The 22,419-nt window shown below is 38.6% G+C and overlaps 1 protein-coding gene across 1 annotated transcript in view; it reads right to left on the bottom strand.

Annotated features, from left to right (window-relative positions):
• Positions 1 to 22,419, bottom strand: part of ryr1b (ryanodine receptor 1b (skeletal)) — a gene marked incomplete at its 5' end in the record, with an annotated part of 69,335 nt that overhangs the window by 14,228 nt on the left and 32,688 nt on the right. Inside the window, 43 exons of the mRNA XM_079466496.1 lie at positions 724 to 828; positions 917 to 1,045; positions 1,127 to 1,215; positions 1,451 to 1,531; positions 3,928 to 4,001; positions 4,131 to 4,207; positions 4,477 to 4,556; positions 4,703 to 4,802; positions 7,737 to 7,817; positions 8,217 to 8,268; positions 8,397 to 8,503; positions 8,594 to 8,690; positions 8,779 to 8,891; positions 8,985 to 9,119; positions 9,197 to 9,256; positions 9,442 to 9,612; positions 12,081 to 12,095; positions 12,411 to 12,503; positions 12,594 to 12,681; positions 12,755 to 12,989; positions 14,668 to 14,988; positions 15,071 to 15,201; positions 15,297 to 15,378; positions 15,465 to 15,573; positions 15,660 to 15,786; positions 15,891 to 15,951; positions 16,712 to 16,761; positions 17,168 to 17,289; positions 17,394 to 17,461; positions 17,551 to 17,666; positions 17,744 to 17,867; positions 17,957 to 18,032; positions 19,073 to 19,150; positions 19,241 to 19,381; positions 19,492 to 19,581; positions 19,692 to 19,770; positions 19,921 to 20,084; positions 20,167 to 20,307; positions 20,749 to 20,839; positions 20,933 to 21,153; positions 21,734 to 21,903; positions 21,985 to 22,105; positions 22,229 to 22,340. Coding sequence (XP_079322622.1) covers positions 724 to 828; positions 917 to 1,045; positions 1,127 to 1,215; positions 1,451 to 1,531; positions 3,928 to 4,001; positions 4,131 to 4,207; positions 4,477 to 4,556; positions 4,703 to 4,802; positions 7,737 to 7,817; positions 8,217 to 8,268; positions 8,397 to 8,503; positions 8,594 to 8,690; positions 8,779 to 8,891; positions 8,985 to 9,119; positions 9,197 to 9,256; positions 9,442 to 9,612; positions 12,081 to 12,095; positions 12,411 to 12,503; positions 12,594 to 12,681; positions 12,755 to 12,989; positions 14,668 to 14,988; positions 15,071 to 15,201; positions 15,297 to 15,378; positions 15,465 to 15,573; positions 15,660 to 15,786; positions 15,891 to 15,951; positions 16,712 to 16,761; positions 17,168 to 17,289; positions 17,394 to 17,461; positions 17,551 to 17,666; positions 17,744 to 17,867; positions 17,957 to 18,032; positions 19,073 to 19,150; positions 19,241 to 19,381; positions 19,492 to 19,581; positions 19,692 to 19,770; positions 19,921 to 20,084; positions 20,167 to 20,307; positions 20,749 to 20,839; positions 20,933 to 21,153; positions 21,734 to 21,903; positions 21,985 to 22,105; positions 22,229 to 22,340 — 4,777 coding nt within the window. The remainder of the gene's footprint in view (positions 1 to 723; positions 829 to 916; positions 1,046 to 1,126; positions 1,216 to 1,450; positions 1,532 to 3,927; positions 4,002 to 4,130; positions 4,208 to 4,476; positions 4,557 to 4,702; positions 4,803 to 7,736; positions 7,818 to 8,216; positions 8,269 to 8,396; positions 8,504 to 8,593; positions 8,691 to 8,778; positions 8,892 to 8,984; positions 9,120 to 9,196; positions 9,257 to 9,441; positions 9,613 to 12,080; positions 12,096 to 12,410; positions 12,504 to 12,593; positions 12,682 to 12,754; positions 12,990 to 14,667; positions 14,989 to 15,070; positions 15,202 to 15,296; positions 15,379 to 15,464; positions 15,574 to 15,659; positions 15,787 to 15,890; positions 15,952 to 16,711; positions 16,762 to 17,167; positions 17,290 to 17,393; positions 17,462 to 17,550; positions 17,667 to 17,743; positions 17,868 to 17,956; positions 18,033 to 19,072; positions 19,151 to 19,240; positions 19,382 to 19,491; positions 19,582 to 19,691; positions 19,771 to 19,920; positions 20,085 to 20,166; positions 20,308 to 20,748; positions 20,840 to 20,932; positions 21,154 to 21,733; positions 21,904 to 21,984; positions 22,106 to 22,228; positions 22,341 to 22,419) is intronic.

A 22,419-nucleotide genomic window follows, 5' to 3' on the forward strand; every position in this document is an offset into this window, starting at 1 on the left:
CCACAAAACATTACCACAAAAACAAAACAAGGCCAATACTTTTTTTGTTAATTGCCAGGAAATGGTGCAGGAACATGGACAGAGGACCAATGTGCAGACAGCGGGTAAGGGGTTAACAAAAGATTTATTTAAATAAACCAAAATACAAAACAAAAACCTGCGAGGGGTAAAATAACAGGACAAGGGTAAGAACATTAACAAGACTAAACACAACACTAAACATAGACTAGACTAGATTTACGTGACAAGACAAGACGGGTGGCAAGGGTGACACCACACACAATGATCTGGCAACAAGACAGAAGACACCAGGGCATTAAATAAGGGAACAAATGAAAAGGGACAGATGCGGGGTAAGAGCCATTAGGGCCATAAATGCCTCTCTCCACATAAAACATTCTGTTTCTGTCATGAACCTGCCACTAAACCAAGAGAAACATGACATGATACAGCAGAATCATGACCGTTAATATATTCAAATACTTTTTTCAGATACATTTGTTAAATAAATACCTTAAAGGTTTAGTGTTTTATGCATATTCTGTATCACATATTTGTTTACTTAAACCCGGACATCACTTTTGGCCACTGCTGTACATTACAAATGTTAATATAAACCATACAGTAAATCTTCAGATAGTAAAGCTAATGATCAACAGGTTCAGTAAATCCAGTCAATATGATCTGACCATTTTTAGGGGTTTGTTTGAGATCTCACTGTACCTGTGCAAGCTTCATCATCATGTGTGCAAACACGTGCAGGAAACCCACCACGGCGTCCCACAACCTGCTGTGGGCCAGAGACTGCTGATTCCCCGTACAGGGACCCTGTTATAAAGAAACATCATAGAAGCGTCTTAAAGAAAGAGAAAAAAAGCCAGAAACAGCAGCCTAAGCCATAGAAATGAAATATTACCTGTATGTACTCAGTCAGGCTGTTGAAGACCTGCTTAGCAACTGTCATTGCTTTTGAGAAGTTCCTTTTGCCTGGTTCATCGATGATGTCTTTCCCCGAGTAATACCAGTAGAAATCACTGATAGATTCCTGTCATGCAACACAAACAAGTTGAAATAAGTCAGATGTGCTTTAGGTGTACGAATTATTTTTCATTTGGTCAGGTCATACCTGCAGTCTGAGCAGATAGTCGACAGTGCAGATGATGATGTTGATTGTGGTTGTGCTGCCTGTCTGTGTGCGCAGATAGTTCTGAAAATCTGGAGGGTTTTAAAGACAGTGTTCTTAGCTGTAAAGCTTCAGAGCCAATAAATAAAAAACCTCAAGCAGGATTTGAAAAGCTTTTGTTTGTGGAGCACTTTCACGAGCTCTTTTTTTAGTATTCTGCTTTTTAACACTACAGTAGTTGTCCAAAGACAACAGAGAATGAACAGACGTGGTGGTGGTGAAGTATTCAACAGCTTTAATCTGCAGCTGGGATGTCAGGAAACTCACCGTTGTTGTGGCCTTCACAGAGCAGTTGCAGGAAGCGGAAGAGGTCGCAAGTGAATTCATCATCCGACATCACTTTCTCCTCTAAAAGGGGACAAATGTGCACGCACACACACACACGCACCCACATAGCAAGAGCATTACAAAACAACATCAACAGAGGAGTGCTTGACTTTCTGGGTGAGTAGACTTAAAAACACAGTGTCAAATGACATACATCTTTAATGGAATTTAAAAAGAACTGCTAACCTGTGAAACACAAAGAAGGGTTTTGTGCCAATGTTATCAGTTTTATTTTTATACAGACACAGACACACAGATTCAGACACACCTGCACACAAAACACTCCACACCATGCAGATACCAAATACTCAAGAAATGCCACAAATATATTAATAAAAGATAGCCTTTGCTTATTAGCTGCTTTGTTTTTATAGCTGCTTTATTTTGTTTATGCTCGAAAGGCTGCATCACAGAGCACTGTTTTAAAGTGTTGCCATGTTATTTTTATTTTGAAGCACTATTATACCTGATATTTGATCTTTAGCTAATAAAGCTCAGCACTTCGTTGGAAATAAAAATGCTCAGTTAGGGATGTTTTTTTTAGTCCTATAAAATTAAAACCTTTTTGGAATTTGTAGGTTTATTTTCGGTTAGTCTTTGTTTAACTAGCCATACACACATTTGACAACAAAATTTTTTTAAACATAAACACTATACAAGTGCCCTCGCATGGTCCACACAGTGCGTACAGACAGACGTACGGCTGCAGGTGCCCCTGGTCTTTACCTCCACTGCAAATGGTAATCAATCCACAAACCATGTTCATGGATATAAAGGATGCACATGAATTTATGAATGTTATAATGTAGACCAACAGCTAGACACAACCCTTATTTCACATGTATTCATGAGACTCACTCTCACTGCCATGATGCATGTTTGACTTCATGAAGCGCGATGAGAATTTCTAGATTTAAACATTGTTGAAAACATTTGTAAATAATGTAAGTGTATAAGTGAACAGAATATACAACACTGTTCAAGTGTTCGTTTGGAATATTTTAAGGCCAAAATCTTACATATTGTGGCTTTCATGGAACAGACATACAACCATTTTTCATGTTATAAAATACCTTATGTTATCCAAACCCATATGATAAACACAATTTATAAAATATATGCATTGGGAACAACATAAGGGTGGAGTTGTGTGTGTTCTATGAGATTCAGTTTATAGCACTTTTAGCCTTCATTAGGATGTTAGTAGAACCACAAAGACCCGCTATGGCACATCTGCTTAGCTGTTTACTGCAGATCAGATCAGCAAACATTGAAAGGGGAGACACAATCCTGACATCCAGCAATCCTAAAGCTCTCCCCCTTCCAGAATAGAATCACTAGACACAAAGTCTGATGAATCACACATTTAACAAACAAACGTTAATAAATAAGCGTCAGCTGTGCATTCACTGGTCTCGCATCTCTCACGGAGGAGCTCAGGAAGCATAAGAGAGGAGCGACAGGCGTGTATGACGAGAGAGGACCGGGCCCGGACATGTGTTAAGTTTGTATTTATGTTCTTGTGGCCGGCAGTCTACCGTGAGGTGGCTGCCGGCATTTTACTTCCGTGTTATTGTTAATTGGATTTGATTAAAGTTTGTTGAACGTTCGCCGGTTCCCGCCCCCTTCCTTCCCTTTTATGGATCTTTGTTACAGTTATATTTATTTATAGGTCTGCAATATGAATAACCTTCATTCTGAAATGTTCTCCATAAAGTCTCCAACATCACAGAACTACAAGGTAAATCAATTATTAAAAATTCTAGTCCATTTTGATAATGTCAATTTATTTCTAAGTTTTTGTGGAGAACATATCTGGGCAAACCTCTGCTGTATGGAAAAGGAGATTTGTTGTCTTTAATAACCAGAAGAAAATCTGACCATTGCCATTCTATTGCAAATGCTCATATGTACAGATACACTATGAAGGTAATGCACATTTCACATCTTAATCCTAAACATACAGTGAAAACAGCTCCTGTGAGCTCCCCAAAAAAGTAAAAACGCATGGGCAGTCGTTGGTTTTCCAGTAAAAATATCTCAAATAATATAACTAATATATTACTGTGCCAAACTGTAAAAGTAGACTTGTTATTCTATAACTGCAAATACATTTGACTTTAAATGTATTTTATTAAACATTTTTCCATTAAAATCTTTTACAGCAATAGTGTAACTAGAATTCTTTACTTTATTGACACAATCCTATGCATCTATGCAGTTATTTCAAAATATTATGCAAAATATTTCTTGACAAAGACAGCTCACTGTTCATTCTGACGTTGTATTGCTTACTCTTGTCAGGATTTTAAAAATAAAAATGTAGAGCTCATGAGAAAAGACCTTTAAGTTGAAAATTGCATTGTAGAATATGTAAAGAGACATATAGACACAAAGAAAGGATGTGCAAAACTCACTTTTGCCCTCCTCTGACACCATCCCAAGACCCTCTGCTTTATTCTGCCTCTCAAAAGCATTCAGGTCCAAAACACTGTCACACACATAAATGTCTATTAATGCACACATGCATCACTTGGGTACAATTATTTACAAAGACATACAATCACAAAAGATACTACTTGAATGAAAAATACAAGAAAACAAAGTGCCAGTGATTTACCTGCAGGTCTGCATGAGGGACTGTAAGCTCAGGAAGAAGCCCACATCTTTCTTGTCCTTCAGGTAGTCCAACATTCTCTGTCATGAAGACATGAAGCAAATGAGTGCAAACGTGCAAATGATTTATAAAAAACAAATGAAGAGTTAACTCAGTTTTTAACGTGTAATTGTGCATTCCAATTCATCTCAATCAAACTGCAGTTGGTTTGTTTTGATTCAAGCCATAATAACTCACAATAAAAACACTATAACATAATAAGAAACATGATTTTTTCTAACCAAACACTTCAAATACACGATACACAGGTGTTTGATTTGTACCAGTGATCAGACTGTTATAAACTGACCTGCTGAACAGCACAGTTGCCTCCGTTGAGGATGGAGATGCCAAGTTTGAGAGTAGAGGACACCATGGCCCCCGTCTCACCTATGTGCGTATCACCTCATCAATCTCATATATACTGTACTGTAATTCTGTTCGTAGTCAAATAAGAACTACAAATATGCTGTCGTGCACGTGTAACATGCTATGTGTTTGTGATTTAACGTGTGTGTGATATGACGTGAGTTCACCTGTGCAGGCGCTGATCATCTGCAGCACCATCTCGGCTGCTCCGCGTTCATGCAGACGGGACTGCTGGTACAGAAGCCTTTGCTTTTCCATCTCCTTGTCCTGTTAGACAAAAACAAACAGTCCAGTCAACACGAGGCCTAGTCCACAAACCCATACCCCCCGCCTCCCCATCACCTAACACACACACATACCCACACAACAAGCAGAACCATGCATCCCTATGATGACATTCTATCCGTTATCTGCTTCCTTAAAATATCTGTTGGATTGCAAGAGATAATAATGACATTTTTGTCTCTCTACGGCTGTATTTAAGAACCGTTTTGAGTTTTCTAAATCGCTGCACACTGCACCTATTTATTGTATTACAATTCTAAAGTAAAAAGTGCTGCTTTCATGTGTGCCACCACAAAATCGTTGAAGGTATGATAATAACAAATATATTGCGCATATTAAAACACTGTATATTTGCAAGGTAAATAATCAGTTCACAAATCTTTTTGAGATCAAATTCATCCATTTTTAAATTGGTTGATTTAGCACAGGCCGTGCCACCCATAACACCCTCTGCAGCCTACAGTTTGAGAAACACTGGCATACAGTAGATGATCTTTACAACAGTCATTGCTCTTGAACGCACATTAGCTGGTGTATTTGTGGCCGAAAAGTGGACTGACTTGCTTTAAAAGGTTTTATATCCACCTACTTCCACTCAGTTCTCACTTCTTGATTCATTCACACTACATTTTCGTATATATACACAGACATCACATACACTCCACTTCTCTCACAAGTGCTATTAGTCATGTGTAATCGTTATCCCACAAACGTTAGACTACAGCAAACAGCCCTGCTCTCCCTGTAAGGAGCATGAAAGCACTGGCTCTTTCCTCTGCTTGAACCACCTTACACAGATGGGTGCTGCTCTTCCTTACAAACCCTCGTCTGTATCAGCTCACAGCAGCAGGGACTCACATTAGAATGGCATTTTTTAATAAAAAAGTAAATAATAACTAATGGTGCAATGTTCAAATATTTTTAGTAGAGATATAATCATATAATATGTGTATATAAGAAAAGCATTTGCAGGTTGATTTTAAGGGGATGTTTTTTTTTCCGGAAATGCAAATTTCCTTTTTTAGGAAACCAGTCTGAAAACAGTCCTCGTTTATGCCACTCGATTTACCAATACCGCATAAATAACACACTTTCCTTTTAACATTTCCAATTCAATTAAAGTCCCCTTAAATCTATACTACTGTTGTAAATAGCTTCTTTACACACTATAGCCTGTTGACAAAAACAATTAAACATGTTCATACAATGCACCAACCCACTAAGCCAGCTGCTGAACCCACCCTTTAAGCACCCAAGCATTTTAGCTTTCCCCCCAGCAAAAATCCTCTCCCACTCCCACCCTGCCCTGAGAGCCAGGCCATGTCCTACGAAAGGTGAACTGATGGGATCTGAAGTGTTTCAAACGTGTTGTCATGACCTGTTGTTCAGATGTATGGTAGTGTGTTGTCCTTTGTACTGTGATGTTCTGAATGTGTGTGTCTGTGCAGGCATTTACTGTAGTCTTTGGTGAGTACAGAGAGGAAATCTTCAATTCAATTCAAGAATGTAGACACTTTGGGAGACACACAAGGTTAGTACTGGATCTAAATTCAGAAAATTCTGTCAGCCTTCGAAGAACTTCACTCTCACATTACTTTGGGTTGCTGGGAATGTGTCAAATATAAGAAACACTGCTTGGAAATAAAAGAAGTCAGAAAAAAGTTAGAATAATATTTGACTAATATTCAAACTAATGGTGCAATATTTATTGCAATAAGCAATGGATGGCATGTAGAAAACACAATTTTTAGTTTTACTGCATCCCATAAAGTGATAGTTCACCCACTAATAAAAATGCTCTCACACTCACCTTTATGTCATTGCAAACCTTTATGATGTTCTTTCTTCGGCAGAACACAAAAGAAGATAAAGTACTTAGATAAAGAATGTTGTCAAGTGGCACCCATTGACTTTTCAGCCCATACAATAGAAGTGAATGGGTGCCGGCACTGTTTGGTCACCAAAATTCTTTAAAATATCTTCTTTTGTGTTCTATGGAAGAAAGATACAGGGTTAGAAAACTATGACAGAATTTTCATTTTTGGGGTCAACTAATACTGTAATGCTGATATAATGCTAACTCCCTCAGATCTTCTGCGATGTGGAAATCAATTTCTTATGGTTTGCTGGTGAGAGGGTGAAGCTTTGTTTTCTGAATTTAAATTGCAGCAGGAAGGACAAAAAATATCCAAAAAGTAAGTAGGTCAGTGAAGCTGTAAGATTACAGAAGATGCAGAAAGAATACAAATCTACAAGCGAGTCAGACAGCAGGGCTTTAGAGAGGTGGGACTGGTAATGTATTAGGAGACCATTTAAGGGTTCTGATAACAATGTGTGCACGTGTGCGTACTCAAGAGTGGTGTTTTACACACAAGCACACACTGTGGAAACCATCAACAGTGCTAATAGAGCTACTCTAAGAAGTCCAGGAGAACAAGAATGCAGTTTGGATGGCTGAGAAAGCCCTGTCAATAAAAAGACCAGATAGAAAGCATTTTCCTCTCCTGGATCAGCAACTGAAACACTATTTATTGTCACATCACACTATAGCTTTTTAATCTGCGAAGGAAGCCAGATTGGTCAAATCTGTGATGTGGTCAGCACGTCTTGTTCTGTCTTTGTTTGTTTTGTGTGCAGCCATCTCTCTGCACTCTCAAGTCATGCAATACAGACAAAGATAAAAAGTCCAAGACACAAAGACTCAGAATCCAGCAAAGGAGTGCACAGATCAGTTCACAACGAGTGTCGAGAGAAACAGAGAAAGAGAGATGAGAGGACAGTGAAGAGGTGACAGTTATAGAGGGAAGAGAGTGTGTGGGGTGCAGTGGTTTTGGGTGTGTTCACTCAGTGCGTGGCAGGAGCTGTTGCTGTTGGCTCCTCTGACTCCCATGGCCCCAGCCCCAGGCCCCCCCATACCATTTCTGTCTGTCGCACCTCAAAGGATAGCTCCTCGCCCCCCTCCTCTCCCTCTTCATCCTCCTCACCAATGTGGCAGCTCTGCGTTGAGAAATACGAAGGATGTTAAAAATGAGTAACACATGAACTTGAAGGAAGCACCACTAGTGCTTGACTGTATCTTTTGAGGACTGTGGAGGAATACATTTTTAAGGATGTTGATGCTGCTTTTTCCTTTCAATAATAGCACATCATGACTGCGATTGTTAGTTAAACAACATGAGGTTGAGTAAAAGATGAGAGAACCACAACGTTTGTTCAACTGTATTAAGGTTTGAGCTTTTTAAGCATAAATGATTCATGTTGTTTTATTGTGTCTTGTTTTGTGTGAGAGAATTAAGCAAGGTCCACTGTGGCCATAAAAATCAAAAGTTTGCAAAAGAAAAACTGAAGACAAAGGCATTATATTGTACTGTATATTAAAATTCTAATTTAACTTACTTTTGCCATAATATCAGCATATGCCATGTAGAGATGATCAACGTCAAGTTTACTGTGGTGAAGAAGAAATAAATGTGAAACTATATTTCATGGAAAATACATAGACATGAGAATTTATAAGAAATGCATTTCATGTGCAGTTAAGTTTATTCCCCAGATATAAAAAATTTAATTGCTCACGTTTTCTCAGTGAGAGCGGTACGGCTAAAATGAAGGATGAGCTGATGAAGGGGGTCCGGTTTCGCCTCGGTTTCCTCCTCTTCTTCCTCTTCCTGCTCCAGCGTTTTCTACAACAAAACTGTGCTGTTAACAAACTAAAACTAAATCTCAATAGACTGCAACCGGGGAGTGTCAACAAATACCCAGATCAGACTTACAGACAAATCGTCGATCATCTTGTCTTCAAATGAGTAACCTTCATTTTCGATCCAGTTGCGCCTGTATCCGTCGAGGAACATGTTAGATCCCCTATGCCTGGAAGAGAAGCAAGACACACAAGTCAAGAGCATTTCTGTTTGCGACAAACGGACCTTCACCTATGAGAAAGACTGAATGTTGATACCTAGGAATGTTATAGAGCGGCGTCATCCTGAAGCAGGCCACCACCGCCCTGCGACGCTGTTTGGACAGAAGCTTGTGCCAAACCATCTTCTTGGATTTAAAAGGATGCTCAGTCTGATTGGAGGATGGAAAGAGAAAAAATGACTAACTGTGTTTGTCACCATATGTGTGTAAGTGCGAGTTTGTGTGTCTGTAAACAGGACTTACCAGCTCAATGTGAAAGAGAACGGCGGAAACCTCCTGAACTCTCTTCACAACCTTCTCAGGTGCATCGGCATCTTCAGCTTTACCTGAGGTCTCATTATAAAGAGCCATCTGCCAGCGCATGGAAGGGTCCTCTTCCTACAGAGAGATGTGTAGCTGTCCACAGTCACATTATAAATCATGATGATTCTTTAGCTGACTGTGTGTATTATTACCTTGCCGTGAAGATGCAGGTTATTCTGCAGAAACTCTCTTACTTCCTCATCTGTGTCTTTCTGTAACATAAATAATGCCGATAGGTCAAACACAGATGAATAAAAATGCTTAAATCTGTCAATAATGAATATGAGAATAAACTAGTCATTTTAAGGGAAGGTTTTCATTTATTTGTCACTTATTTTGCATGTGTGCATTGGATACTAAAACCAAGTCCCAATCTATGAGGCTTTAACTTGTGTACCAGAGAGTAGCGGATCTTGGCCATGTTAATGAGCTCTTGGTCTGCAGGGGAACACATGTTGAGACCGATGGGCAGCAGTTTCTTCAGGGCGGCTACAATCAGTGAGGTCTGAACAGAGTAACGGTCTCCACGGCGCTTCTTCTTGGTTCGCTCAACATCTGAACCGCCACTCTACAAAAAGCTTGCAAAGTTAGACTGACACAGAGGTGCTCTTCCATAGGAAAAAGGTTTGAATAAAACAGGCTCTATAAAAACATCCCCGCTGAAAAAGCCCAAATCATCTTGTGATTGTCTTAGATGGGTTTTAGGCCCTTTCAGTCAGCTTAACCAGATGAGCACCTGTTAAACCAGACTAGAAGCTAGAAGAAATTCTCATTTAGAATTTTTGTCTTTTTTCCCCCAGTACAAATATCTAAAAATGTGATTAAGATACATTCACCTAAAAAGCAAATTGAGGTTAAGATGTTGTTTAAAAAAAGAAATAAATGAATTAAGTAAATGCATAAAATAGGGCTGTCACGATATCAGGATTTCAGTACATGGTTATTGTGGGTAAAAACACAATAACAGTATTATTGTGATATCTATGAAATAAATAAATAATAAATAAATGAGTCTAATTCATCTTAAACTTTATTATTTTGTGTTTATCGTATTTATTTATTGTTCATTTATTTTTGGCCAATGAATCACACTGGGAAAATATGAATGTAGACATATTATATTCATATATTACATTGTGTGTAGCATTAACATATTATCAACAATCATGGTTTTTAAAATCACGATTATAGTCAAAACGGCTAGACACTCTGCAAAAGGGATACAAATATAAACTTGAATAGTTTGACCTCTTTCTAAGGACTTACTTCAAGTTTCTTTTTCTTACTTGTTTTAAATATAAACTCAGTTTAAAAAAAAAATTGCTTCTCAGATAAATGTAAACTCGTACTGAAAAATGTCACTTTGGATAAAAGTAATATGAATGGAAAACAAACCAAAAATACTAAGTAAGATTTTTTTCAATGTAGAGCAGTGAAAACCAGCTAAGACCAACAATATAGCTTGATCTATGCTGTTTTTTTCTTTGGCAAAAAATGCTTTCAAGATAAATATTTTGTAAATATAGAAACAATTCTCTGAAAACATCTCCCTTCTGTAAGTGTATTTGCTCTGAAGTTTATCATTAGCTACAGGTTTAACAGTGTTAAAAACTGTTAATGTCTGAAACAAAGGGGTGACTTCAATGGAAAAACAAAAACTGGGAAATTAGCTATCATTGAGGGAAAAAAACACCATGCTTCAAAGGCAGCCAAAGTCAAACACATCACCTACAGTTATATCAGTGCAGCATTGCACATGTGAGTATTATCAGGCAAATCCCAGTGTTAGTAATGTAAAGTAGTGTAAAACTGCACACAAGAAATCAGCACTAGGCTTTGGGGTCCGCTCCGTGTCTTAAACAAACAGCCCCCTTCACCTGTGGCTATAAGATGACATTACTGACTGTTGCCTTCTACAACAAGAGCTCCCTCTGGCCTTTCAGCTTCAGAGAAGAAGAAAAAGATGAGACTGGACATGACGACAGGACATAAAATAAAAGAAGGGGCGAGACAAGAAAGGAGACAAAACAACACGAGACGGGACGAGAAACAGGATGAGACAAGACACAAGAGGAGACAAGACAAGAAGAGCCCTGATGAGAAGATAACACATGACGCTACAGTAATGACTGTCTCACAACACAGGGGGGAAGGTTTTATTTCTGAATCATGAAAACCTCCATAGTAACTAGATGACACCTAGTGAGGTCGCAGTTGGGTCTGGGTAACAGAATGGACACAAACTCACAGTGAAGAAATTAAACTATAATAGATGGAAGTCAAATTTGGCAAAGGTTGGACTAGATATGATTAATTAAACAAAGGGAGGGAAATATTAGACGAGAGATGTGAAGAGAACTGTTCTCTACTATGAAAAGGCATATTCTCTTACTTCATTACAATAATGAACACTGAGAATGTGCTCTTCAATTAATGATGGGTAATGCATTGATAATGATGTATTTTTAAGATTGCCCCTTATGGGGGAGCATCACCACCAGAGCTAGTTGGGAAAAAGATCAAACTTAAAAAACATACAACAGGAAACAGCACTAAAAGATAGAAAACACCAGACAACTCTTCAACAACGTCCAGCAGACAAAATCCATCAGACGGCACATCAATCAAAATCACTGGCAGGGTGATGGAACTCAAATTCAGCGAGAAGAAAAACTCTCCAGCTGAAGAAGGTGCCATGATGCCCGAACTAATATCTAGAACTGAGGAGTTTCATCAAACAGGCTACAAACACACATCACACACACTGGCAGTGAATGTGATTTTGTAATTTTTAAGAAACTACATGAGTGATATGCAGCTGGCATGTGCAAGAGAACATTATGATCTAAACGCATAACTTTGTGTTATTGGTTCATTTTAAAGACCCTCTCACATGAACTTTAATGTATATGTGGAGTGTGTGTACATGTGTATCAGTTTGCCAGTGTGTGTGTGAGCCTGATGAAAAACCTCAACATTGCGCGCCATGCGATCAGCACAGCTCTTTAATTTCATCGTGCAGAAACTCAATCTGACCTCTGCGTCCCCGGCCTATAGGCCCCGAATCCACACCGAGACAGAACACAGAGAGAGATAGGAATGTTAAATCTAGACAGTAGAACCCATCCTCACAGATGGGCACAAAACATTCTCCTGGATCTATAAACCCGCTGTGAGAGCAGACACAGTGTTTGCCCTAGACAGGATGTGAAGTCAACAGTCTTCTAATGATATTACGAACAATATTTATTAAAGAACAAACTGTAGAAACATGATTGAATAAGATGGAGATGGTATTTTAAAGAACAAAAGCAAAGTTGCGTTTAAACACCAAATCTATGAGCGACAGTCTGTGAAGGACCTCACCTTGCTCATTTTGCTTTTGCTGTCAGCGGTCAGGAAGGACATGTTATTGATCTCATTCATCACCACAAAGTTCTGCTCCTCACGCTTGAAGTTCTGCAAAAGTGCACAATCAAATGAAGCATCATTACAGAGGGGATAACATAAACGTTTCCAGAACATTACAGAACAGAATGAAGCACTTACGTGAGATTTGGACCAGAAGATGAAAACTTCTCCAACCATTCTGAAGAGGTCCTCAGCATCAGGGTCGGGACAGGTCAACCACCTCGCTCTATAAACATCAGAGAAGAACTGAGTATGTTTTCAGCCTAACTGTATATATGCGTTATGTGACATGCAGGTACCTGTTGTTATCCACGTATCGGATGAGCAGCGGGTAAAGAGCATACAGATCCCTGCAGAGCACGGCAAACTCATCCCGGATGGTTCCCTGTTCACTGTCCACCTCGCCCTCCATCCGCAGCTGATCCTCCTCTGCCACCACCTTTCCACAACGCTTCTTCAGCTTCTCCATGGTGGGAATGAAGTGGGACTTGAGCATCTCTGGCTTCGCTCTGCTTACGATTGGCTGAGCAAACACTGAGGAAAAACATCAAGATGAAACCCAGAAGTACCTAACCAACATTGATTATTGATCACGTATTTATATTGCTGTGTGAAATATATTGCAAAGCAATGTAGTGTTATGGATCGCATTGTAATTATAATGTTATGTAGCATATTGTAATGTAATTATAGAGTAAATAATTTTAACATAAAGTAAGGTATCGTAGTGAAATTACCTAATTACATAATCAATATTGTGTATCATATCATAATGTAATGTAATGTAAAGCAATGCATTGTAATGCATTGAATCATAATGCATAAAAGTGAAATCGATTGTAATGCATTGTATTGTAAAGTAACTTAATGTAATGAATCATAATGCATTATAGTGTAATGTATTGTCTGTGATATATAATAATGAAATGTTTTGTCATGTAAACTAGCGTAATGTAATACATTACAATATATCATATCATAATGCAATGTATCTTAACGTATTGTAATAGAATGCAGCAACTTGTAATGTATCTTAATGTATTATAATGTAATGTATCGTAATGTAGCACAATGTAATGTATTAGATTATATATATGTTATACATTGTATCATAATGTAATGTATAATAGCTCAATGTACCATATCGTAAAGTAATATAATGTATCATATCGTAATGCAATAAGACGTATCGTAATGCAATGAAGTATACTGTAATTCATTTCAATGTATTGTAATGAAATGCGGGATAATGTACTAATGTATCGCAATATAAGGTGTCCTGAACGGGGAGAACCTGGTGGAAGAACCAAAGTGCAGGCAGCAGTGAAGGGGTTAACAACAAGACTTTAATACTTAAACACAAAACAAACACCCACAATGGGGGAAAACACTGACAAAACTAAAATACAAAACTGAAAACAAACACTTCCCACAGGGGGGGGCAAAGATAAACTAATTACAAAACACAGGGATGGTAAACATCTAACAAAGAACTTCAACACGAGCAATGTAACAAGAACAACAAACCAGGGTACTTGGCGCAACGAACAAGCACAAGACAATAGACAAGAGGGCATTAAATAGGAAGACTAACAAAGGAGATAACAATGGGCAGGTGTGGGTAATGAGACACAGGTGGAAAGCTTTACTAGGAACGAGAGGGGTGGGGCCAATGACAAGACTGGAGAGAACGCATATTAAGTCCAGATTGACAATAATATGCTTCTCTCCCCTTAAAGACGTGGACCTGTCATGATTCTGCCACTAGAATCATGACAGTAAGGTAGCGTAATGTATCCTAATGTAATGTAATGTATCCTAATGTAGCACAATGTAATGCATTGTAGTGTAATGAATCATAATGTAATGTGATGTATCGCAATGTAATGTAACGTAATGTATTCTATTGTAATGTAACGTATCTTACTGTATCGTAATGTAATGCAGAGTAATGACATGTAATGTATCACGTGTAATATCGTAAAATATCATAATGTATTGTATTATAATGCATTTTGTCGTAATGTAATGACTGGTAATGTATTGTTATTTTATGTAGGACAACATAATGCATCTTAAAGTATCATAATGTAATGTGTTGTATCATAATATTTGGTTATCTAATGCAATGTATCATAATGAAATGTATCGTAATGTAATGTAAACTTAATGTTTTGTAATCCGTTTTATGCACATAGAATTCTCATTTTACCTGCCAGTCTCTTCATCCAGGAAGCTTCATCAATGCCCAGATTATTGACCACTATCTTCATGATGCTGCCCAGAAGTTGATTGAGCTGTTCAGATGTGACATCGGTGCAGAGACGTCCCTCCTGCTCAGGGAAGTTCTCTAGTCCTCTCTCCCACCAGCGAGGCAGGTAGTTACACAACATTGGCAGGGTGATCTCAATCACGTGAGGCATCTCTGTGTAACGGGCCCCACTCTCTGCCAGATCTCCGATCTCCTTCATCAACACATCAAGCTCAGGGATGTCCAGGCACAGCTCCTGTACTTGACTGGGCAGACCCAGAACTAGAAGACAGAGGATAAAGAAAGATCCAGCTTTGGGCTGAAACACTTAGCATAACTAAGCATTTCACGGTGAGCTACTGACTTGTCCTCTCTCGTGGGGTTTTGGTAGTGTACACAGAGTATGAGTTGAATTCATTGAGGTTAGGCTCCAGGAAGGCGACAGGCATGGCAGCGGCTAGATGAGCCAAACACTCTCCTAGTGCTGGCCTTTGGCTGTTTGACATCACACAATAACATTCAGCAATAAATAACACATATTTACAGTATAGAAATGTTTAAGACACATTAACAGTGAGCAGCTTGCTTACTTCTCAGCATGAGGGGTCTTTACAGTGCCCAGTGAGTAGATGCTGCACATGATACGATAACAGGATATCTGCAAGTCATCCACTGAGTGATAGAGAAAGAAACATGCAATATGAAAACATTGTATTTTTCTTCTTTAACTTCATGACATCATCTTAAAAACAACTCACTCATGACATCATCTCCGAACTGGTACTGGGCAATGTGGTCGAACAGAGAGGTGAGCACTGGCAGAAGAGCTGTGGTGGTGTAGTTTATATTCTGAGATACACCTTTCACCTGTTAAACAAACATACAGAGAAATAAAAATACTTAGCAACATTACCAAAAAACAAGGGAACATCAAGAATATTTTTATATCAGACCTGGTTTTTAGTCGACACCTTCCCTAATTTAAGGTTCTCGACCATCTTCTCAATGTCATCGGCTGCACTTTCAAAGAAGGAGCGCAGACCAGCCTTCACAATCTCAGGACCAGATTTCATCACAGTCCTGGAGAAAATAGAAGGGAGGACAACAGTACAAAAGTGATGACGTGAGGTTAGGTGAAGAAGAGAAATATTCAACACAGGGATTAATGTGGTCAACAAGAGTACCTGGCGTCCAATGAGTGGGACAGGATATGAAGACAGTTGACCACTGCTGAAGCATCAGTGCCTGCACACAAACACACACAGAGCATGACATGACTTTACGTTTTGCACCCTGGTCTTCAATAAGCTTTTCTAACCTTGCTTTAGTAATCTGTAGTGGAATATGATAGGTTATACAGCATGCTCAAACAGTATTTGGCTTCCTTTGGACTTCTAAGTTACACAAAAATATTCTGAAGTGCATTAAATATAAAATAATTTTAAAAAGTTGCCCAAACATACAGAATGATGCCTTAATACACTTTTCAAAATCAGTTCTTGGCCACCAAAGTTTTTCTACTATATTTGTCCCCAGATCTGTTTGGTTACAAACATTCTTCCTTTTCTTTGTGTTCAGCAGAACGAAAAACTTGAAGTATGGGGAGGAGTAAATGAATTTTCATCTTTGGGTGAACTATAAGTAAAGAACAAATGGTGTTACCTATATAGTGATTTTAGTGGATCCACACTAAAGTTGAGCATTTTATTTCAAGCAAATATTTGATATGTTGTCAGGTCCAATTGATATTTCAAGTGATATTACAGACACTGCAGATTTTCTTTTGAAATACTGATATGATATATTGTAAGTGAAAAGAGCAAACACTGCAACAAAGGCATCGAGTTAAGCAAAGCACAGCAAATCAGAGACATTCAGATAAGAAGGAAAGTGCAAAAATGTAGGCAACTATAAGAGTATATGGATGATGTCAAACATAAAACAAAAAGGGAATGAAGGTTTAAATAATGAGATGTGGCAACAGGCCATCATGCAGGATTCTTACCAAAGAGGGAAACTCTGTGTCTCACCAGACCGGCCAACTTACAGAAGATACTGAAGCAAGACAAGAGCAAGATCAAGACAGAGAGAGACAGAAATGAAAAACAGAGGGTGGCAGGGTCAGGGAAAGAGAAAATGGTGTAAAAATGAAAACAGAGGAAGGTCCAGATGAAAGGAAATATGAGCAAAACAATGCAGTACACAGTACAAGATACATGTAACAAAAGAATGAAGGAACCCATGGTAAAAAGAAAACACAGACAAGATCAAGTGTGAAGAGTAGAGAGGATGTGACAAGTCTTAATATTAAAACTATCATATAGTACTATAACATGAACAGAAATTAAAGTTTGTTGTTTAAATGCAAAACGTCAAAATTACAGCAATTAAATAGGAAACTTAAGAAAAATAATTGTAGGATATAAATGAAATTACAACAAAAAAGATTAGTACTAGTTACCTAGCAATCATTTCCTTCTCTTTGTTGGAGGCGTGGCCACCACTGCCCAACACTTTAGCAGGTGTGGACAGGAAATACATGCAGTGATTCTTAAAGTACTGGTTTATCAGGGGTAGCAGAATCTACAGAGAAAAGAAAGACATTTGCACAAGATTGGAAGCAAAATTTCTAAACGGAGCTGTGTTTTCATTAACGTGCTTCTCTATGGCAGTCTCAGGTGTCTCACCTTGGCAAAGAATTTTATTTCTTGCTCATGAGGAGATTTCTCAACTCTTCCGCTGCTCACAACAGCCTCTAGAGTGACAAACAAACATACAGAATGTGAATCAAAACTTTATGAGGAGCATCTGCAGTGCATTGGATCCACGGAGTGACGGCTATACCAAGATGAGCAATAAACTCCTGGGCAATCTCCATCCACTTCAACAGCTTCTGTAGGAACCCGTAAGCAAAACGCTTCTCAATGGAGGAAATCTCTTGCTCCATGTCCTTCAAACCCCTGGAGAGCAAAATATAATGGTGAGGGGAGTGTCCAAGCGGATGGATTTTTTGATCGACATCATCATCAATGGGTACCTGGTGACAGCGAATCCGTTAAACTGGAGGAATTTGAGCAGATCTTGAGCTTTTTCTCTATCTCTTGCTTTCTCTTTGGCTGTCAGTGTGTCATACGGTACAAGCAAAGGATGGGTGCCACCACCTATCAACACAAAAATCAATTCGATAAATCCCCACAATTCCGCATTTATAATTTCTGCAGTTTGGGTCAGATCAAAAATGACATTATACCCTTGGCTTGGAGCTCCATTTTCTTTTTCCGGCCCCATGTGTTGTGGTAATTCTCAGCAATCTGTTCTGCCATAGACTACAAGGAAACAAAAAAAGTACATTATACCAGAATTCATTTTAAGTGTATTCTTGTTATTTATACACAAAATCACATCCATTACACAAACTTCATAGTGTTACAGTTGCAATCATGTAGACAGGGGTCAAAATTAGGCCAGGGCCCTGGCACATATGCAGACCATCTCGCTCTGCTCCGTTATGGAGCGGCTCTTCATCGTGGCCCAATATGAATCTCAAGTTTAAGTAACAATTCACTGTTTTGTCAGTATATAGAATCACATTTATAAATGAAGAGAAACTTAAATACAACGTAGTAACCCAACTCGCAGTCCTACATTTAACTGTGTGCGTACAGAAATCAGTGATCATCCCTATACCCTACTCCCTTCAAAGAGTAAAGCTTTTTATGTGTAAGTCCAGAAGGGAAAAACGCTTTAGTCCGCTTAAAATTCACTTGGCAAAAGGAGCAATAAAAACAACATAATTCACTCATTTTTTTTAGTGTGAAGGTTTGTATGGTGTCCCCTTCCTGAAGGACACTTCGGAGGGAGTTATATTCTGTATGTTTCCTTTCTGCAGCACCCAGACTTGCACTGCCTATTTGCGAGTTGTAGACATGATGCGCAGCGCCGCTTTTTGTCCGCTGCGCATAAGTCATAATGAGCTGTTTATGAAGAAAGGCTTGACTTCCAAATAATGTCATTTTAATCAAATTCAAGCATTTGAAGCGGTTCTTCATGGTGTGTGCGGCAGCAACTTTGCACAGCTTAAACGGTCATATCAGTCATTGTGAATGTTGACAGAAAAGTACTGGAAATACACTGGTCATGTATACAATTTCCAGTTCACAGATTTTATTCTTTTCACACGCAGCTTTGTAAACTGCTGGCATCTAGAATGAGTTTGATCAGCATTTTATTGTTCATAGCAAAGGGCTCTCTCAACTTCTATTTAACGGTTTGTCAATTAATACGATTATAAACTTCATACGCACTCCTCAAAATCCCTGCACATAACAAGTCCCACTTTAACCCCTACAGATAGGGGATAATATACCTGTAGCTCTCTGGACAAAGCCATGCTTGTAAGGTCCACCGGTTGGGGAGAGTATCCCTGGCTCGGGTCATAGGTTGCCTGTTGGAGATACAGAATATACAACAGGTATGGAGGATGGGTTTATCCAACATACTTTCCATTTCCTTCTATCTGATTTTGAATTCTTACATGGGCCGTCTGCGAGATCTTCCTTGTGGTCTTTACTTCCACTTTCTCAGTTTCTCCATCTCTGGCTTTCTCCAAAGTCCATTCCCAAGCCAACATGGCCTTGATGGACTCTTTGAAGGGCCAGCGATAGATCTCCTTATCCTAAATAGAGACGATACAATAGTGGGGTTGACATTTTTTTTACCAAATGTACCAATAATGCAAACCCAAGAAGATGGGGAGAAATCAATAAAAGAGGAAGAGATTCAGACCTTCTCTGAGAAAGTCTTGTAGGGCCGGAGCATGGGGTGTGTTTTTCCGTTCTCATCTAGAACCTCTCCATACGTCCAGTTGTTTTGGATCTTTTAGAAGAAACATAAGTGTTTACAAATCTGTTCTTAACCCCTAAGTGGTGTTTTGGAAGTGAATCATGAAATAAGAGAGAAACTGAGAGTGCTCATACTGTCCCCACCTTCTCAAAGGCCCACTTATCATGCGTGTGCTCAGCATATTTGTTAATAAAAGCATCCAGCCTCTCAGGAATGATGGTACTGCAATGATTCAGAAATGAAACAATTAAATAAACCATTTATCTGTTTGCGTTGTCTACTTAGCATCTTCATAACATCACTGAGGTAAAATGTGATGCCATTTTTTTCTGCAATATCTCAAAGTTAGCGTTGATTGTTTTGTTTTCTTACTTAGTTGTTTCCACTGGTTTTGGATCGAAGTTGCCCTCAGCGTCAACAGATGCTTTCTTCTCAGTCATGGACGAAAAGCTGGCATCTACGTAGTCTGGAGGAATGGCACCAGCAATGGCACAGATGCAGGGCATGGCGATCTTAAACAGCTCAGCATCAAATTTCTACAGAGATGAGAGTCTGAGTGAGTCTGTGCTTATGAACAGACATATGAATTCCTTCAATGGGGAATTTATTTTGTCACACCTTGTGTGCGAGGGACTCAAAGATGCCCCAGAAGAGTTTTCGAGAAAGATGTAACTCCTCTTCTGATGTGACTCCGAAGTTCGCCCATCCGTTAGGCAGGCAATAATACTTCCAACAGCGCTCGTAGTGATTGGTCAGCAACTGAAGAGAACAAGATAATAAATCAATAAAAAAACTGTCACTATAATGTGCTTAAACTTTGTAAGGAAGACGTGTTTTTTATATACATTTTTATATTATTATATACAACACCATCATGTGATATAGTAAATGGAAATTCTTTCATAATTTACTCATCCTCATGTTATTTCAAACCTGTATCACTTTCGTTCCTCTGCAGAACACAAAATATGGTGTTTTGAAGAACCAAACAACATTGGACCCTCTTGACTTGCATTGTACGGACATAAAACCCCAACTTTTTGTGTTCCACAGAAAAAGAGTCATACTGTACATTTATAAGTTTTAAACAACGCGAGGGTCATTAAATGATGTCAGAATTTTGTTTTTGGGTGAACTATCCCTTCAAGTGTTGAGGTGAATCACACTAGAAGAAAATGCATACAGTATGTACTTGCATACCTTGAGGGGCATCTTGGCATACTCGTTTAGGATTGGAACATCAAACACAAGCCTCCTCAACAGATGCTGCAACATAGACGGCCTCAAATATCTAAAAGTACACAAACATTACTTAATTAGCAACAAAATATACTGTATATGACGTTAAATGCAATGAAGTGCTGATTGTGAGGAATTGACTAACTTCACAAGAGACATGAGACAGTCCTCTATAACGTCCCTCTGGGCCTTGGTTAAGGCTCGGCCACGGGAAAGTCTGTAGATGGTGTGCAGCATAGAATCGATCATAATAGCCCGATGGTCTGTGCCAGCGAACAGTGGGGCACACTTAGTGAGCAGAGGCAGCACAGCTGAGCACAGGTAACGGTTGAGAGCGAGTGCCATCTCGGTAGTGCTGAACGCCAACTGGAGCATCAAAAACAAGATCACTGTGTTGCACATGAGTTTTTATTTCAAACTATTTGCATATATCTTGTATTCAAGTTGTATAGTAAGCACTTTCTGTTTGAGTTTTTTTGTTTTTAACAAATTACATATTTAATTTAGTTTTAAAGATATATCTTGAATTTGCTTATTTATTTTTAAATTTTCTTTTTGAATTTAGAATTTGAATTTTGCTATAATCTTTAACTTAAAAAAACTGAAATACAAAGTGCATACGGTGATGTTATTTACATTTAATAAAACAGTACATACTATACAGTGAGGTTCATAAGTCTAAATCGTGAAAAATTTCAATTTGAGTTTTTGTTTATATTTTTGTAAAATAAAATAAATATGAAATGAAAAAAATTTTAAAATGATAACTTTATCCAAAAGGCATTAACATTTTTTATATTTCAATTCAAATTTTTGGACTGTCAAAACAAAAGAAATTTAGAAAGTAGTGAAACACGTACTGTACATAACTACAATGCTGTATGTACATGCAACTTAACTTTGAAGAAGAAATGATAAAATGGGATTGACAGTGTCAGGAGCTCACCGTATCCAGAGAAGCTGCGGCTCTCATATCAGGCAGGAAGCCCACCTCCAGCACATGTAACAGGAAGTCCTGGTTATCAATGCCGTACACTCTGTCCAGGAACAGCACCATAGAGGCTTTGTGGTCTGGCACGAAACTGGCTGACATTTTTGGCTCAACAATCTGACCATCTTTGTAAAGAAAAAATAAATAGCTGTGTTAAAATGGCTCAATTCAAATCATTTCATATACAGAATGTTCTCCCAGCGTACCTTTGCCAAAGGTGGGTATCTGAACGGGCAGACTGATGACTCCTACCAGATCTTCAATGGGCACCAAAGACCTCAAGATGGCTCTGATTCTCAAAGCTTCACCTTTTCCTGCTTGAATCAACTGTAGGTAAAGAACATGTTAAAGATTAAATACACAATGATTCCTTAAACCTTATGAAATATAAAAACATGCAAATACAGTAAGTTTGTCAGGGAAAAACTACGGTTTCATTGTTAGACTCACATGCATCTCAGGGGCGCAGCGTCCCAGCAAGTCAATAAGGGCCGAGTAAAATGACATAATAGCATTTCCAAGATGCACCCTGTTCTCCTCGTGTTGCTCCTCCCCTCCAAACCTGTCAAAAATTACATGGCAAAAAATACGACCAAAGCGTTCATTTATTTATTGTTGCAATACCAAGACATCTATGAATG

This window comes from Barbatula barbatula (genome assembly GCF_947034865.1).
Source record: "Barbatula barbatula genome assembly, chromosome: 10".
Classification (NCBI taxonomy): Eukaryota; Metazoa; Chordata; class Actinopteri; order Cypriniformes; family Nemacheilidae; genus Barbatula; species Barbatula barbatula.